This window comes from Delphinapterus leucas, chromosome 11 (assembly GCF_059928025.1).
Source record: "Delphinapterus leucas isolate spDelLeu-1000000601 "Yukka" chromosome 11, BTC_Dleu_Yukka2, whole genome shotgun sequence".
NCBI classification, from domain to species: Eukaryota; Metazoa; Chordata; class Mammalia; order Artiodactyla; family Monodontidae; genus Delphinapterus; species Delphinapterus leucas.
Window position 1 is genome coordinate 38,961,802 of NC_143139.1, and position 19,465 is coordinate 38,981,266.

Sequence of the window (19,465 nt, forward strand, 5' to 3'; positions counted from 1 at the left end):
GCAGTCTGGAGAGCGGGACCAGAAGCAGAAGTACCCTCACCATTAAACACTGTCCCATGGCTGCTGCACATCAAGGATGAAGGTCTGCTCCAGAGCTGCATAAAACAAGTTTAATTTCCAACCAGGGTCACAGTCATCGCGTATCCCACATTTTGAGCAAGGAGAGAGAAGGTGAGTTATTAAACATATACAGTCTACATTCCAGAGGAGGAAAAAAGAAGAGAAAAACCAGTTCAGAACTGCAGTTACCACTGTAACACCACAAACTTTTAGGGGGGAAATTTAGGGGAAATCCCCAGGGAGAAGAAAGGCTGGAACAAAGGAAAGCAAAAAATTAAACCTACCGGAGGAGAGTGGGGGAGGGAGTGGGCAGAAATGGAATGAAACACCCAATCCCCAAAGAGCTTTTAGGTGAATGGGAATGTAGAAAGGGCCACCCCTGCCAAAGGCCTAGCAGCCTGGGATACTACCAAGATCACTTACTGCCCCCTGCTGGCCAGATCCCCAAGCAGCACTTACATAACCTCTAAGGCTGCTTCCTAACACCCTCAGCCCCACTAGTCCCTGAAGCCCCCCAAACCAAGGTGGAGGTGGGTCTAAAATGAGAAAAACCCATTTGGGACTGGCATCTACCTAGGCAGGGTCAGAGAGGGCGTGAGGCAGGAGAAGAGGCAAAGTCCTCACCAACCACAAAGGTACAGAGTGAAGAATCCTAAGTAGGAAAGAACCAAGGAAAGGGGAGACAAATAGGCAACAGCAGTGACTAAGTTGAGAAGGCAAAGGAAAGCGTTCAGGGAGGGAGAGGCAACAGGGGCAGGAGCAAAAAAAACCTGACAAAATAGAGACAGAGGCAAAGAAAAAGTGTGGAGGGAAGCATCTGTGGGGTCAGGGGAATGAGCGCATGTTAAAATGAGACAGGAGCTCCAGCACCCCCCTCCCCCCACCAAACACACATACACACGCATACACACATACAAGGCCTAGAGAGCAAGAGACCTGCATACACCCGCTGCACCTTGGGTAAGTAACACATCACTAAGGAGCTGGCACTGAGGGAGACACCCCTGGAACCTCTCTTTCACAGTTCAGTCTGGGGTGGGGTGGGGGGTATTGATCCTCCTGCTGTAGACAAAGGTGACAGGAAGCCTGGTCCCATGGGGTGGGGCTTGGGACAGCCCTTCTGGGAAGGGGTCCCCCAGCCACGCTGTGGAGGCCCTGGGCCCTGACGTTAGCAGAAAGGTTACGGGCGGCTGTCTTGGAGCTCAGGGCGCAGCCAGCACACACAGGAGCCCACAGAAAAGCCACGGCTTCACAGAAACCGCAGAAGTCAGGACCCAGGCCAGGATCTCAGGGACAAGCGCCTCCTGTAGACAGAGACATAGTAGCAGCAGCTTCTGAACAACTACATAATAATGAAGGGAGGACTCTGAAGACCGCCGCATCCCACCAGCACCAACAACCACTTCAGAGTCCTATTTCCTCCATTCCAACGCCCAGACCCATTTATGGGAGGTGGGTGAAGAGGGCAGGAAAAAGCTGTTGGGATGGAGAGGGGGGACAGCAGGATGGTCTGAGGGTCTGGAAACAAAGTTTTCACCCTTCAGCACATCCTGGACTAGAGAGAACTGGAGAACAGGGGGACTGATACTGAGGTCTGCTATGTCACCCCCACTCCCCGCTCCTCATTAAACCAGCCAGCCAGCTCTGGTCAGACCAGCACAACTACCAGGGTGAGGAAGCTTCTGACAAAGGACAGATGAACCACCCAGCCCCAAGATCAGAAGATGGGGGGATAGGAAGGCAGGAATAGGACTGATCTGTGTATCACCTTCTCCTAATAAAAGAGGATGAAGATGGAAAACCTGAGCCCCTCTCCCCAGTGCCCTGGGTCCCAAATACACTCCATGGTCTTGCTACCTATCCCCACCTCCCACCTAAAGCTCCTGAGGAACAGATTTAAGGATGAGGGGGAGGATCAGCTGAACACTCTGAGCTGGTAAGAGTGAGTGGGTTCCTCTCTCCTTCCCACTAAAAGGCAGGGCAGAATGGCATCTCCTTGGGAACAGTCATCTAGAGAGAAATGCCACCCCCCTGCCCTAAGCGGGGTGGAGAGGGATAAAGGAAGATGGTGGCAGAAAGTCCATCATCTGTCCTACCATCCAGGAAAACACCTACCTGCAGAGGAGAGGAACCAGTGCAGGACTGGGGCAGCCTTCCCTCCCCCTCCTTCCCTTTATCTCACCAACATGGGAGGGGAAGATGATAGGCGAGAGTGGGCAGTGTCCTGGCTCCAAGCCCTGAGCTGCACTCCACCCTCCACCCGCTCCTTGGCCCCCATTATATATCTCTCTATACAGGTATATACACGCGCACACATGCACGCACACAGAGAGGCCCGTGCAGTTTCCATGTAGAACAGGGGGAGAGCGGCAAAGGAAAGGAAGACGGGGAGCAGGAGAAGGGCCTATGGGGAGAGAGAAGGGACTCAGATGCCAAGAGCACACCAACCGGAGCCAAACGAAGCCAGCTGGAGAGAATACCCCATCCCACCTCCCAACCCCAGAGCCTGGGGAGGGGGGCACCCCATGAAACCATAACAACCTTGTTTTTGTTTTAAATCCGGTAAATTGGAATGATTCATCATTACGACAGCAACTGGGGACTGGTCATGGAGGGGGGAGGGGAGGGAAGGGGAGGCAGGGCTCCTGTTGGGCATGCGGACATGATACCCAGGGCCCTGGCCACACTGGCAACAGGAAGGACGGGCAGGGCTGGGGCAGGGAGACAGCAGGGGCGGGTGGGGCAGTCGGACAGGGCTGGTGTCTGGCTCTCACTTCTTGTTTTTGAGCTGATTGGCCAGCCAGTCCAGGCCTTCGTACAGCCCGTCCCCGCTGGTGGCACAGGTGGCCTGAATGTACCAGTTGCGGTGACGCAGGGAATGCAGGCCCAACTTGTCTGTGATCTCAGCAGCGTTCATAGCATTAGGCAAATCCTGGAGCACAAGGGACACACACAAAAAGGAGCTTCAGGATCTTTCGAAGGCTTCTAGAGCGACCATCTACCACAGACTTGTAGACTAGCACCCTCTCCTCCTCCTTCAGTGTAGGAACCCAGAGCAAGATCCTAAAGAACTACTTTGGATTTAATCATCCTAGAACTCCGGATCCAAGGTACTAAAGATCATTCCACTGAGGAGGTGGAAACCAAATATGGGTTGGCAGGGAAGTGGAGATGTGATTCAGACTGGGCGTACAATCAGGTCTGTCTGACCATAAGCGTGAGGGCAGTTCCACCAAAGCAGACGATAGGTAAGATAAAAGAGGGACAGGAGGTGAAGGATCTACCACACCAGTCCCCCTGGACAGAAATGTTGCTAATTAAAGCTGGGATGGGATGGGGTGGGGAGAAGATGAAGAGCATAAAGAAGCCAACTAATCATATTTCCCACACTTTCAAAATTGAGAGCATAGTCATGGGGCTTCCCACACAATGGGCCCCAAGACCCCATGATTTCCACGGCCAGGCTGCCCTCTCTCAAACCCAGGGGTAGGGAGATGTCACACCTGCTTGTTTGCAAAGACGAGGAGCACAGCATCCCGGAGCTCATCCTCTGCCAGCATCCTCATCAGCTCCTCCCGGGCCTCATTTACTCGCTCCCGATCATTGCTGTCGACCACAAATATCAACCCTAGGGAGGCAGAACACGGGCTGCACAGAGACGACAGATCAACTCCCCTCCCCCACCGCCAAAAGATAACACCCTCCTTACACCCTCCAAATACCTGCTCCCTTTTCTCCTTGTCTCTCACCCCTAGGAACTGCAGCAGGGCAAAAGCTGGTCACTGATGACCAAGAACAATACCCATACTCTCTGCTCCCACCCAACCAACCCATGCCAGTCCATGGGCAATTCACATGCCCTACCTTGGGTGTTCTGGAAGTAGTGTCTCCAGAGAGGCCGAATCTTGTCCTGGCCACCCACATCCCAAACTGTGAAGCTGATGTTCTTGTACTCCACTGTCTCCACGTTGAACCCTTTGGCAAAAACAGACAATGGTCACTTGGCCTGAAACACCAGGCCTGCAAACGATGCCCCCGTGGGTTGTTTGTTTCCCCCGGCCGTGGCCATGTCCTAGCAAGGGAAAGAAAGCTAAGGCTTCCTCAGACCTGGTGTTCCTTGACTTGGTAGTGTAAAGGCCAAAAAGAAAGCCTACAAGAAGTGGAAGAGGACGAAGAGGGCCAGTCAGGAAGTTCACAGTCACCTGGGTGAGACAACCTTCCCCATTCATTCTCTCAGCTTTTGACTCTCCCTCCTGCAAAAGAAATGACTCAGCCCCACTCCTGTACCTTGGCCACCAGAGGCTGCCTCAGCTAAGAAGTGGGGCCTGTGAGGCAGAGTGAAGAACAAGAAGTGAGCTATAGTCCTGGAGCCCCAAATACAGAACCAGCTGCTGCTGCTGATCTGGAGCCGCCTTTACAAGGCAAATGTTCTCTCTCCTGCAGACAGGTCTTAACCGGGATCAGGGCCACCAAGGATCTAAACTGAAGCAATTCCAGGCCTCTGGCAGGAACATCAAAGCCCTTCACCTGCTTCTCAAACAACAGAGAACAAACCAGCTCAGTGCCTGAGGGCCACTGTCAGGTGCCAGGCTGAAGTTCCCGCATTAGAGAGGGTCAGGGTAGATAGGCAAACAGCAGCCCCAGCACCTGCTAGTAAGCTAAATAACCATTCTTCCCTGAACCCCACAAACTGCAAGGACTTGCCTGGTGGCCAGATGGGGGATCTAGGAATAGGGCCCCTGTCTGGCTCAGCGGTTGGCATGAAAGCCTACATCCAAACTGTGCCCTTACCAATGGTGGGGATGGTGGTGACGATCTCGCCCAGTTTTAGCTTGTACAGGATGGTGGTCTTTCCTGCGGCATCCAGGCCCACCATCAGGATGCGCATCTCCTTCTTCCCAATCAGGCTCTTGAGAAGGTTTCCAAAGATATTACCCATGGTCACAGCAGCCGCTTTCTGAGGACAGTAGGGCGCAGTGAGGGCAGTGGCAGTCTGGTTTTGGCTTGGTCCCTGGTATGGAGGACTTTATCCTAGGCAAAGAAATGCAAACTTATTACCACCATCTGCTTGTCAGGATTTCACATTAATGGCACTGGCTAAAGTCATGGCTGGAGTTCTTTCATGACAAACTGAGAGCCTGAGGGTACTACAGAAGATCAAGGCCCACTCAGACACATCCTGAGCCTTTGGGAGCAGAGATAAAGCAGTGAACATTCAGGACCCCTGTTTCTGCCAGTAATCTACCCATGTGACTTTGGATGAGTTATTTCACCTGTCCTTATCTGCACCTGTAAATGGAGGGGGTTGAACTAGATGATTTCTAAAGTCCCTTCAGTCCTGAAATTCTACTCTACTCTATACCCCAAGGCATTGGGAGACCATTAATGCCTCTGCCTCCCCCAACCTTACCCTGAGACTTCTGGAAAGGGTGGGAGAGGAGGGAGTGGAATGAGGAGTGGCTCTTTGTGACTCCTAACGAGGTTCAGGCTTGCCAGGTTCCCAAGGTTTATGCTCTCAGCTCTAATCAAGACACTCTGCTTCTTCCCTTCCTATATTTCTACACCTTCCTTCTACACACCAAAATTAATGAGGAAGAAATAAGAAAGCAGCACTCCTAAGAGAGGCTGATCTTTTCCACTCTGTGAAATGCCAGCTGCTAACGTCATGCCCTGTTCATGCAACAGTGCACTGAGAGCTGGGAGATGGGGTAGCGAGAGGCTGCCCCTCATTCCTCAGCCACATAGGTCCTAGGCTCGCCGTGGCCCGTCCCAGGACAGCTGCTCCACATGGCCACCTGCAAGGAGGCAGTCAGCTCATCCTCTGCCTCTGCTCTAACCCCCTTCAGTCTATTCTCCACAGAGCAGCCAGACTGATTTTAAAGCCAAAACCAGGTCATGTTGATCCTCTATTCAAAACCCTCTCTGGGCTTCATAGCTCCTTTTCAGTAAAACCCAAAGCCATACCATGGCCTATAAAGTCCGGCACAATCTGTATTCCCGTTTCTCTCATCAGATCTCCTACTCTCCCCTGTGTACGCTCCACTTCAGTTCCCCAATACTTTCCTGCCTCAAAGCTTCTGTCCTTGCTGTTCACTCTGCCTGGAACGCTCCTCTCCCAGACAACCTTCAGGGAGCACTCCCTCACTTCCTTCGGGCATCTGTTCGACCGTCACTTTATCAAAGAGGCCTTCCATAACCACCTATAACACACATGCACCACTCTACACCATTTATCCCACTTTATTTCTCTTCACAGCATTTATCACCATCTGACACGTTACGTATTTGTTTCCTGCTGTACTGTTTTTCTCCTCCTACTGTAACGTCAGCTCCTTATCTATTTTGTTCCCTGCTGTGTTCCCTACCTTGACTAGTACCTGGCACACAGTAGCTGAATAACTGAACTAACTCCCAGGTCTCTACTGACCTGACTAGCAGTTCACTCAGGTTAGACATTTCTGCCTGCTACATGATAGGGAAAGATGAAGGGAGCAGTTGAAACACTACAAAAATACAAAATGCCTATCTGCCCACCCCATCCACTGCCCCTGACAGACAGAATCAGGGTCATTCATTCCCTCTCTTCTTCCCTCCCTTCTCTATGGCTCAGGACAGCCACAGAAACGAATCTTTGAAACAACAATGAAACGGGGGTTCAGAGTCACCCGTGCCAGCCAGTTCTCTGGGCCCGCGGGAGACATGCATCAGCGGGCAGCTTATTCGGCAATCACCATATACCAGTGGCCGGCATTCTCTACAGAGTCTAGGAACCAGAGATAAACACACGCACACCCCAAACCCAGTAGGCGAAAGAACAGGTTAAGACAGAGTGCACCCAAACCCAAGAATGTGAAAGGTGGATGGGGAGGAATCCTATTTACAAGCTAAAGCATGGCGGGGTTTGGTGGGAGTTTAGTTGTTTTTTCAAAAACAATTTCAGGTTTTTTTGTTTGTTTCCTACTCTCCTCAGTTTGCAGCGAATTCCAGACCAGTACAAAGGAGCCAGATCAACAGCTCCTGGAGACCAAAGTACTAGTTTGACCAAAAAACAGAAACAATGAGTGCTTATGGAGTGTTTCATCTTCAAAGACCTCCCCAGACATCCACTAATGAGCCAGGCGTGGTGCTCCGGGTAGGTTCCGCAGATGAGCCCTGCCCCTGACCCAGAGCGCTCACACCCCAGGGGGAGGGCCTGGCTCAACTTTGGACTCAACTTCAGTCAAGTCACCCACTACTAGCCATCCTCCCTGCTCATCCTGCCTCAACCACCCAGGCAGACAGATTCCCGAGGATTCCTGAGGCAGGAGGGGACACCTGCCCAGCTAATAAGATCAGATCCCGCCAACCTTGGTAATCTGTGGTAGACAGACTTCTGGTTCTGCTGCCATCACTTCCAGAAATTTAGACCTTCCCCAAGTCTTCCTAGTTTTTATCTTGTCTCCAGTTCAGGTGTCATTTCCTTCAGCTCCAGATGATACTCTGCTTTAAAGCTTAAGTAACAGGCTTTGGCCCAGATTCTGAACTGAATTTATACCATACATTTATCTTGCTTTCCTTCATGACTGGAACTGTTGCTGGCTAAATGATTACCAACTGTGAGTCAAGCAGTGGCTGAAAGATATCCCTTGCCCCAGAACATGCATACACTGTCCTTTGGTTTGCTCCTTTGCTAAGCTCTCATGCTAAAGTCTTGGTTCAAAATCTGATCCCAGTGTTACACTTATTTCTATTTTCTGGCATGCTACATAAAGCACCCTGAATTATCTGAACCACTCAAGTGGCACTACGTTATGGAGTTTTTTCTTCTTTTATAAGTCTGTATATTTACCGTCTTCCCAAGTTAACTGTGTACTCACCATGGGCAAGGACTATGCCTTTTATTTATTTGGGATCTTTCCTTGCTCCCAGTGCCAAGCCCACCGTAGGAGTTCAAGCAAGCACACTGGCTAATTTTAGCCTCATCTGAGGAGGTCCTTATATCATTTCTTCTGTCCTAGCAGTTATCTCCGTGTAATGCACAGATGGTTGCTTAGCTTTCCTGTCAATTCTTGGCCATTTTCCACATATACTGACCGCAAGACTGGTTTGGGAAAGCCATGAAAGGATCAGAAGACTAAAATTGGTAAAATTTTCTCTTGTCATTTAATACTCAGTGGGGCTGATAGATAACTAACAAAATATTCAAGTAGTTACCATGTGTCCCCCATGACAGCCCAAAGCCTTGAAATTAATGGACATTACAACTCTTCTTTAATATAATCAGGAGCTTGATTAACTCAGATGAACATTCCAAAGGGGGTGCTGGTTTTCTTGTCTTGGCTTTCCCTGTCCCTGCCTGTTTCCAGATAACATACTGCCCCTACCATCAGGATGGTGGCCACTTTCAGCTTTGTGCCATGAATACAAATCTACAGCTATCTAGCCAATTCTCACTTTCACCATAATGCATTCCTAGAGAAAGCTCTGGGAAGCAGGTGGCAAACAAACAAAACCTGGATTGTATCCCTATGTACTGTACTGCCTATAGTCATTCTCTTTTGCCACAGATGGCACTCCTGTGTCAAGAGGGCAAAATACCAGAGTTCTATGGGCTGGTAGAAACAGGAAGCAGTTAAAACTAAAGGTGAGTGGCTCAAGATGAAAAATGGAATATAGTAATATCTCTATTAACAAAGAGTATGTCTCAACATTCTATTTTACAGTTACAAACTTTGTTATCTCCTCCGTGTGTGCGACACTGCAGGAGTTCAACCAAGCACATTGGCCGATTTAAGCCTCACCTGAGGACGTCCTCACTGACAATCACTTCCTGCCCCCAATCCCTCTCTCCCACCCTCCAGGAGGGGCAGGCCATTGCTGTCACTGTTCAGTTATCTGGACTTGAGGCATGCCTGCTCCACCCTCCAGGGGATTCTGAGAGTCCCAGCTCAGTCTGCCACACACACTGCCCACTCCTGATGCAGGCATGTGTCCTGAGACACCCCGAGGGGACTCCTGATCCAGCACCTCCTCTTCAGGCTGCATGGGCCCAGGGAAAGGACGACCAGAGCCTCCCAAATCCTGTGCTGTCCAGGCAGGGCGCACTAAACTGCAGGGCGCAGCTTTATTCCCAAACAATCTTCCAATTGAGATATCACGAATACAATCTCTATTAGATGCTATTTTTGGCACAGCCAATGGAGCAGACCAAAAAATTTAAGAAAACCAAAGCAGGGTCTGCCTGTATTTAGTTTCTTTGGTGCAGCTGGCTTGTGACCTCTGTAAACTTTCCACATTTTTGCCTCAAGAGCACTGTAATCATGACACAAGAGCTCCCAGATAGTATCTCAGTGAGTCCTATTAGGCTCCAAGACTTCCCAAAGCCAGGAAACAGCTTCTGATGCCGGCTTCCATCCATTCATTAAACATGTATTGAGTATAATGAACCAGGGATGGACAGAGGAAGACAGCTTCTGCCTTCATGAAGCTCAGTCAATGGGAGAGAAAGACTAGGAAACAGAGGATTACTGTGGGAAGATAAGAGTGGGATAAGCACATAGTTTTACGGGGACAGAAAGCTGGAGCAGTTACTCAAGACTGGAGGATAAAGGACGATGCCCAGACATGATTCTCAGGTCACACCTGAGCTGACTCTTAAAGGAAGAATAGGAAATAATCAGACACTAAGGAATAGGGAAGGTGGGAGAGGGAACAGAGTGTGCACAGGCACAAAGACCTGAGTTAGAGAGGGCGTTTATTAGCCAAATCCAGGTGCAACTGGGAGGTCGTTTATGTGGATGCAGCCTGGTGAGTAAAAGGAAGGATGAGGCTGGAGAGAGAAGCAGGAGCTAAATCATGAAGGGCCTTAAAGGTCATACTGGGTAACATGATCAGATACGTGCTTTAGAGACCATCCTGGGCTTCCCTGGTGGCGCAGTGGTTAAGAATCCGCCTGCCAATGCGGGGGGCACGGGTTCAAGCCCTGGCCTGGGAAGATCCCACATGCCGCGGAGCAACTAAGCCCGTGTGCCACAACTACTGAGCCTGTGCTCTAGAGCCCGCGAGCCACAACTACTGAAGCCCGCGCACCTAGAGCCCGTGCTCTGCAACAAGAGAAGCCACTGCAACGAGAAGCCCACGCACCACAATGAAGAGTAGTCCCCACTCGCCACAACCAGAGAAAGCCCGCGCACAGCAACGAAGACCCAACTCAGCCAAAATTTAAAAATAAATAAATAAAGATCATTCTGGGGCTTCTCTGGTGGCGCAGTGGTTAAGAATCTGCCTGCCAATGCAGGGGACACGAGCCCTGGTCCGGGAAGATCCCACATGCCGCAGAGCAACTAAGCCCGTGCACCACAACTACTGAGCCTGAGTTATAGAGCCTGCGAGCCACAACTACTGAGCCCGCGAGCCAAAACTACTGAAGCCCGCACGGCTAGAGCCCGTGCTCCGCAACAAGAGAAGCCACTGTAATGAGAAGCCGGCACACTGCAACGAAGAATAGCCCCCCCTCGCCGCAACTAGAGAAAGCCCGCGCGCAGCAACAAAGACCCAACTCAGCCATAAATAAATAAACAAACAAACAAACAAATAAATAAATAAATAAATAAATAAAAGACCATTCTGACAGCAGTTTAGGGAATAAGTTAAAATGGGGAAAGACTGGAAGCATAGAGACCACTTGGGAGGTACAGTAATACAGATACGAAAAGTTCTGAAACAGAGGGGTGGCAATAGAGAGGACACGACAGATTTGAAACAACAAAATAGTAAAATCCACAGGATTTAATGACTAATTAAATGTAGGAAGGAAGAGGAGAAGACTCAAAGATGATTCCCAGGTTTCTGGCCTGTGTGATTCAGTGGCAATTCTTTAGGCAGAAAACATAAGAGGAACAGATCTGAGAGCGAAGATGTTTGTTCTTAGATTAACGTGAATTTTGAGGTGCTAAGGTATGAAGCTCAGGAGAAAAGTCTGGTCTGGGTATATGGAATCTACATAGATAGTAACTGAAGCCCCAAGAGGAACCAAGACGATCCAGTATGGCAACAGTTACTGGCTGCCTACCAACAGCCACCTTCCCCTTCTTTCTTCTAACAGAATCCCTACTTTGTTCAGATGTTGGCAGGGAGTGGGTATGAACTACCCCTCGCCAGCCCTAGGGTATGAAAACTGATCAGCTGAAGGGATGTGGGCATTCCATTTCTCTTGCCAGTGACTGAGTCATGAATGTTTAGGCACTACTTCTGGGCAATAAAGATGTAAGGAAAGTCTGCTGGGAGTATCTGGGAAAGTTTTCCTCAATCTTAAAAAAGAACATATGTCAAAGCTCTCTCGTCCAGCCTTTGGACGTTAATGTAGAAGGGTGAGATGCTGGAGTATCTTGGGTACATGAAGGGACAGACATAAGAACACTAGGATATCAGAGCAGAAAAACTGAGAAAACTTGGGTCCTTAATAACACTGTCAAGTTGCTGGATTAAAAAAATAAATTAAAAGTTATGTGGCAGCCTGGAAGGGAGGGGAGTTTGGAGAATGGATACATGTACATGCATGGCTGAGTCACTTTGCTGTGCACCCGAAACACAGCAACGATTAACACTGAAATTAACGATTAACCTGCAACGATTAACATTGTTAATCGGCTATACTCCGATATAAAATAAAAAGTTAAAAAAAAAAAAAGGGTTCTACCCCTGGACTACTTCTGTGTGTGGTAGAATATACATAACATACAATTTACCATTTTAACCATTTTTAAGTGTACCGTTCAGTGGCATTAAGTATACTCACACTATTGTACAACCATCACCACCATGCATCTCCAGAACTTTTTCATCTTCCCAAACTGAAACTCTGTACCTATTAGACAATAACCCCCCTCTCCAGCCCCTGGAAACAACCACTCTACTTTCTGTTTCTGAATTTGACTATTCTAGGTATCTCATAAATGTGGAATCAAACAATATTTGTCCTTTTGTGTCTGGCTTATGTCACCTAGACTTGTTGCTACATGTTTAATAAATCCTTTGATTGTTTGAGCCACAGGTGTGCTTTCTATCTTTTGCAACTGATACATCTTAATTGATATATCTAGGGAGAGCATGTACAGTGAGACAGGAGAAAAGGCCAAAGTCAGAAACCTAGGGCACATCAACATTTAAAGCAGTGGGCAAAAAAGAAGGCCAGGAAAGAAAGTGGGAAGCAACCAAAAGGGTAGAAAGGAAATCAAGAGAGTGAGACATCAGAGACACCAATGAGGAAAGAACATTAAAAAAAAAAAAAAAAAAAAGGAGGGTCAAAGGCTGTAGAAAGGTCAAATTAAGATAAGGCCTGAAAAATACCTACTGAACTTAACTACTAGGCAATGAGTGATGACCCTGTTATAAATTAGAACATATCTAACTAAAATTAGCCTCCATTTAACTCAACTAGCAGCATTTAGGCTCAAGCCAGAATCCTACGCCAGTTTCCCTTCTAGTCTGAGAGGAAGACTCCAGTACAGGATGACCTGAAGGAGGCCACAACACCAAGTGAAGAAGGATTCTAAATTGCCCTGATAAAGACCCAAACACCAAGAAAGGGTATGGCTTTTCCTACGGACAACCCTCAGCAAATGAGTCAGAGCAGAGCATTAAGTCTGTTTCAGAATACGTGACTTCGCTAGATAAAACAGTGACCGGATAAAAACTAGACTCATTTGTTTCCTTGGAACATTCTGTGGCACTACCCTCTCACCAAAGCTTTCAGCTTGCCCTATTCTTAGAATCTGACCAGTTTACAACTGCACCATCTCCTGATATTTGATGGCTGCTCCAATGCCCACATCGATAGCCTTGGATATCCAGAACACTGTACTTTCCTAATTACAAAAATCACTTAAATTCCATGAGTAATCAGCCTAAAGCCCTAGTAAATCTTTGCCCCAATCTGGTCCCACTATGCAGGTCAAGATGGAATTGCCAATCTTAAAATTTGTATGGAGACACAAAAGACCCCGAATAGCCAAAGCAGTCTTGAGGAAAAAAAACGGAGCTGGAGGAATCAGACTCCCTGACTTCAGACTATGCTACAAAGCTACAGTAATCAAGACAATATGATACTGGCACAAAAACAGAAATATAGATCAATAGAACAAGATAGAAAGCCCAGAGATAAACCCACGCACCTATGGTCAGCTAATCTATGACAAAGGAGGCAAGGATATACAATGGAGAAAAGACAGTCTCTTCAATGAGTGGTGCTGGGAAAACTGGACAGCTACATGTAAAAGAATGAAATTAGAACACTCTCTAACACCATACACAAAAATAAACTCAAAATGGATTAGAGACCTAAATGTAAGACCAGACACTATAAAACTCTTAGAGAAAAACATAGGAAGAACATTCTTTGACATAAACCACAGCAAGATCTTTTTTGATCCACCTCCTAGAGTAATGGAAATTAAAACAAAAATAAACAAGTGGGACCTAATGAAACTTCAAAGCTTTTGCACAGCAAAGGAAACCATAAACAAGACGAAAAGACAACCCTCAGAATGGGAGAAAATATCTGCAAACGAATCAACAGACAAAGGATTAATCTCCAAAATATATAAACAGCTCATGCAGCTCAATATTAAAAAAACAAACAACCCAATTCAAAAATGGGCAGAAGGCCTAAATAGACATTTCTCCAAAGAAGACATACAGATGGCCAAGAAGCACATGAAACGCTGCTCAACATCACTAAGTATTAGAGAAATGCCAATCAAAACTACAATGAGGTATCACCTCACACCAGCTAGAATGGGCATCATCAGAAAATCTACAAACAACAAATGCTGGAGAGGGTGTGGAGAAAAGGGAACCCTCCTGCACTGTTGGTGGGAATGTACATTGATACAGCCACTATGGAGAACAGTATGGAGGTTCCTTAAAAAACTAAAACTGGAATTACCATATGACCCAGCAATCCCACTACTGGGCATATACCCAGAGAAAACCATAATTCAAAAAGACACATGCACGCCAATGTTCACTGCAGCACTATTTACAATAGCCAGGTCATGGAAGCAACCTAAATGCCCATCAACAGACGAATGGATAAAGAAGATGGAATATTACTCAGCCATAAAAATGACTTAAATTGGGTCATTTGTTGAGACGTGGATGGATCTAGAGACTGTCATACAGAGTGAAGTAAGTCAGAAAGAGAAAAACAAATATCGTATATTAACGCATATATGTGGAACCTAGAAAAATGGTACAGATGAATCGGTGTGCAGGGCAGAAACTGAGACACAGATGTAGAGAACAAATGTATGGACACCAAGGGGGGAAAGTGGCGGGGTGGGCAGGGGTGGTGGTGGTGTGATGAATTGGGAGATTGGGATTGACATGTATACACTGATGGGTATAAAATGGATGACTAATAAGAACCTGCTGTATAAAAAAATAAATAAAATTAAATTTAAAAATTTTTTTAAAAAAGACGGAATTGCCAGTGCATAGATGAAAACAGGAGGCAATGATTTGGACAAAGCCACCCATCATAGAGCAGCCTAAGGATACAGAAGACAGGGGAATCACCTGCCTTGAGCGATAAGAGCCATCTGTGATCCCCTAGCACCTCAAACACACTTCTACTCTTATTCACCTTTGCGTGTTTTGCTTCCCAGAGCTGGAACTTCCCAAATAATGTGCCTTTAATGCAATACAGGTCAGCTGGAGATACTGGTCCCGTCAATACTGGACAGCTAGGCAGGGCTTAGGGTGGCTAGAGCCCATGGGCCAGTCATCTCAGGTTGCAAGCAGCTATGCCTATTTCACTATTACCATTTTCTCTGTATGCCATGGTGGGAAAAAGTTTGGGAAGTATTTCACTAGACTCTCAGTCCCTTGCCAGCAGGGACCATGCCTTATTCATGTTCCCAGCACCCAGCTCCATGACTGATCTGTAGCTAGTGACTGATATGCTTGTTGCTGAACACGGCTCTACTGATGATGGCAAATGTCTGTGAGGTTGAGGAAGACAGTACTCTTCAGGTGATCTCCAATCCTTTTCCTGTATCTGACAAACTGGAGAAGTGGCTTCCATGTTCTCAGAACCCTAGGGTTCCCTGGATGAGATTCAGAGCCTGCCTGGGGGAAAGGGAGAACTATATGAGAGGCTCTAATTATGTCCCGCCACTCTCCACCACTACCACAGCAGCAGCACTGTTATGCATTTTACGTATCAGGCTTCAAATAAGATTTTATATAAGGTAAAGTTCAATTGCTTTTTTTAAAAAAAGTGGAGGATAGGGGACAAAACCACTCCAATACAGAGCAAATGTTCTTCTGCATCCTAAATCATGTTGAAATTTAAACATTTATACTTGACACTCTTGTGTTTAAGCTCATAAAGGACAGGTTATGGGAATTCCCTGGAGGTCCAGTGGTTGGGACTCTGCGCTTTCACTGCCGAGGGCCTGGGTTCAATCCCTGGTTGTCAGGGAACTAAGATCTGCTACACCCAGGTATTTCACCTTTCTTCAGGAATATGGTGCTAATGGTGGATCCCTGAAATCTTGAGCCATTTCCCTTCTGGTCCATATGGTGCAGCAGATCCTTTGCAGAAGTCCATGACAAATCTCTAACACCTTCATAGACTCCCTACCTCAGTCAGTTCTTTCCTAGACTACAATACAAAGCCTTCAAACATTTGTAGAACTTTCTCCAAAGGCTCCCCGTGTCCTTTCATTATCAAAAAGCTTTATTAGCATTCTACCTATATTTGCAATAGATGTTGGAAAAGGTACAGTACACAGAATTACAGATATCGCAACTCTGGATCTTAATACAGTACATTCTGAAACAAAGGCAGACATTTAAAGGAGATATGACTAAGTGAAAAGAGTGGCCCAGGAAATGGAGGATGCTGAAATACTATCTGAAATCTAAAATAATGGGCACCAGGAAACTAAATGCCCAACCTAGGACAATCAGGGTGCTCTTTTATGGAAGAGTCAGCCATTACCTCAGAGTCACACATGAACACTATTTTTGAGCCCCCATATCCTCACCCTACATCCAAGTTGATAGTTCAGGGCCCTTGCCTTGCTCCAGCTTCACCTCCCACTCAGGCAACAGGAGCTGCCTCTGTGAGGCTGATGCTGAAAAAAAGATTTCATTGCTCGTAAGCCTACGACCAGCACAAAAAGTCATGGTAACAATCATCCCTCTACACAGGCGCTTCAGGCGGCAAGCTGTTCTTTTGTAAACCTCCTCTTTAAGGCAGCCCTGAGTGCTCATGTTATTATTTCTATGATGATGGTGATTATTAATAGCAGCTAACATTTACTTGAGGCTTACTATGTGTACTTTGTATAATACTAAGTGCTTTACATGTATTATCTCATTTAATTCTCATGCCAACACTATGCATAGGTACTATCATTATCATACTCTTTACAGATGAGGAAAATGAAGCTAAAAGAGGACAAATAATTTCACCAAAATCACACAACTAGTAATTAGCAGAGGCAGGATTTGAACTCAATTTTGTCTGATTCCAAGGTCCACACTCTTAATTACCATACCATTTTGCCTCTAAATTCACCTGCAACAAAAATGGTGAAGGGGGGCTTCCCTGGGGTGCAGTGGTTGAGAGTCCGGCTGCCGATGCAGGGGACACGGGTTCGTGCCCCGGTCCGGGAAGATCCCACATGCCGCAGAGTGGCTGGGCCTGTGAGCCATGGCCGCTGAGCCTGAGCATCCGGAGCCTGTTCTCCGCAACGGGAGAGGCCACAACAGTGAGAGGCCCGCGTACCGCAAAAAAAAAAAAAAAAAAAAGGTAAAGGGAACTATGCGTACACCTGAAACTAAAACAATACTGTAAATCAACCATACCTCAATTTAAAAAAAAAAAATGGTGAGGAGAGCCAAATACAGTGACATGTTTTGAGTCTCAAGCCTCTTGACATCCACTTCTAAAGGTATTCCACAGAAAGCAGATTCCATCTGTAAGCAGATTCCACAATTTCCCTCAGTTATTGATTCAACTTTAACAAACCTGGGTTTAAAGAACTTCCTCCTTCTGACCAACAAATCCCACCCACTGTCCTCTGAGTCCATTTTCTCTATTATGACTCCAGTGGAAGAGACTAGCAGAGGTAAACACACTTTATGACCCTTTGTGCACTTAAGACTTCACTTCCACTCTTTTAGCCTGCTGTCTGCTCTCCTTTACACTTGCATTCGGTTTAATAATAGCAGCTACCATTCACTGGCACCAATTCTATGCCAGACACCACATACATACACTGGCTCCCTTCTCCGTAATTACCAGGATCCCAATCTGCAGACAACACTCTGAAGGACTTAGGTCTAATGGAGAGACCCCTTTGCCCACAATGGGGAAGCAGGAGATCTGGGATTTCTGATAAATAATGACTCTGTGTTCTAATATTTTTCTTTTGGGGTCTTACTTTCATGATCCATGACTGTTTTTTGCCTCTTAGGAAGGTGGAGAGACCAAGACTTCTTAATTACAAAGGCTAAGGACCTTTACACTCTCACTCAGCTATCTTCAGGCACTCTCCTTGACAGCCAAGCCCTCTCCTCCTCTTTCCTTAAACTGTGGTCAGAAAACCTGAGCTCATTCACATCCTGTATTCATCATGAGTGCCTAGTGTGTGCACAGACAGTGTGGGAGATACAAGATGAGATCCAATTCCTGAACTCAAAAAGCTTCTTCTCTTTGGAAAAGCAAGACATACACATAAAAATTTTGACTACGCAAGGTAATAACTATGCTGGGAGGCAGGAGGCATGTGTATATGGGATACAGGAGGACCCTTCCCAGCTGAATTCCACGGTCAATGATCCATTCTGTGAAGAGGTGAGTCAGCTTCTTTCTTAGAATGAGCTTTTCTAGACGTGTTATTCAAACTCGGGTCTAAGGTACAATGACCAATTCACTGACCCATTCCAGTCATAGCAAGTGGAGACCCCCCAACAACAAGCTCAAGACAAAATGGCAGCAAAGACTGTCAACACCTGATTAGGGACACGGAAGGAAGTATGTAGAGACTAGATTCTGCCCTGTTGCACCGACCCAAGCAATCAGACTCCTTGCAGCAGATCTCCTACCAAATAAAACTTTCATGCCATAGACCAGGGGTGACCCAATCCAACCGCGGCAGAGACAGGTTTTAAGTTACATTTCTCCCTCACCCGATGACCTCACTATTTCTTCTCACTCCTGACCACATACCACACTCCTCCTGGCCTGGCCAGAGAGAGACCAGCAGTAATACAACCCAGAAAGAAGGCAACTCCCCCCAAAGAGGAGCTACCACTTTGCTAATCAAGTGGCCCGTTTTCAACAGGGAATTCCACACACCCCCGCCCCCTTCCCGCAGACATTGGTATAAGCAATGGCTCCATTTTCTGTTCCGGGAATCCTGGTACTTCCTAAAGAAAGAAAGCGGATTGGAAGACAGAAACTCTGAGCCAGTGACAAGATGCTCCCTCCTCCTGTGAGACCGCCCCCGCTTCGCCTGGGGGAGGAAGGCACCACCTCTCTTCTCCAAGCAAGATCAGATCCCCCTCCCCCTCCTCCTGCCTCCTCTCCTCTTGCTCCCCACCTGCTGCCCTCTTCCCAACGTGCGGTCCCCAAGACCCGAAAGCTCAGCCTCCACCAGAATAGTGCCCCTGGAGTGCCCCACTAGCCTGCGTTCCCCGTTAATCCCTAAACCCCCTAAACACCCCTGCGCCACGATGTGGGGAGGGGGTGTCACCATAGCAAGGCTTCTCTCTGGTCTATTACTAAGGTGGAGGGGGAGAAGGAGTAGGAAAAAGCGACATTCCCTAGCCCTTTAATAGGAAAAAGATACAAAACAGCCATCACCGCCCCCGCGTCACCTCACCTTGGACTGCTTTCCTCTCCCTCAACCCCAACCCTTCAAAAGCCCACCTCCTGCAGGCGAGGGGAACCTAACTGCAGCCCAGGTCGCCCCCTTGTGCGAGGCGGAGGACAAATTCATGTGCGCCCTCCACCCCCACCCCAGCTCCGTGTCCTTCAAATGCGGGGGCAGGCGTGTGGCTGGCCCGGCGCCCCCTCTCCAAGCTCTCTGGTGGGAAGGACCACACCGGCCCATGCCAAGCAGTGCCGGGCGGGCGAGCGAGCAAGCGGGGGTGGGGGTGGGGGTCTATCTTCTCAGCTCCCACCCCGAGTCTCTCCTCTACCGGGACCCGCCTTCCCTCCTCCCCAGCCCCTCACCTGTTCCTGCTCCCAGCTCCGCCGCTGCGGCCGCCGCCTCCGCCCCTGCAGGTTCCGCTCGGCTCTCGCTCCACTCTCTCCGGCTCCCTCCGCCGATTTCAGCGCGGCTGCTCCCCTGGCCCCGCTCCCAGCTCCCTCCTTCCTTCCCTCCACCTAGCACCGGAAACCGCGAAG

General features: G+C 47.9%; 2 protein-coding genes across 2 annotated transcripts in view; both read right to left on the reverse strand.

Annotated features, from left to right (window-relative positions):
• FKBP11 (FKBP prolyl isomerase 11) overlaps nt 1-96 on the reverse strand; it is an 11,228-nt gene extending 11,132 nt beyond the window's left edge. The window contains exon 1 of the mRNA XM_089920644.1: nt 41-96. The gene's annotated coding sequence lies outside the window, so the exon portion shown is untranslated. The remainder of the gene's footprint in view (nt 1-40) is intronic.
• Nucleotides 97-19,465, reverse strand: ARF3 (ARF GTPase 3). The gene is made up of 5 exons (XM_022572340.2): nt 19,292-19,465; nt 4,852-5,091; nt 3,925-4,035; nt 3,564-3,688; nt 97-2,992 (listed from the first exon to the last, which is right to left on the reverse strand). Exons 2-5 carry the CDS (start codon nt 4,997-4,999, stop codon nt 2,831-2,833), a joined length of 546 nt encoding a protein of 181 aa, XP_022428048.1. The 5' UTR covers nt 5,000-5,091; nt 19,292-19,465; the 3' UTR covers nt 97-2,830.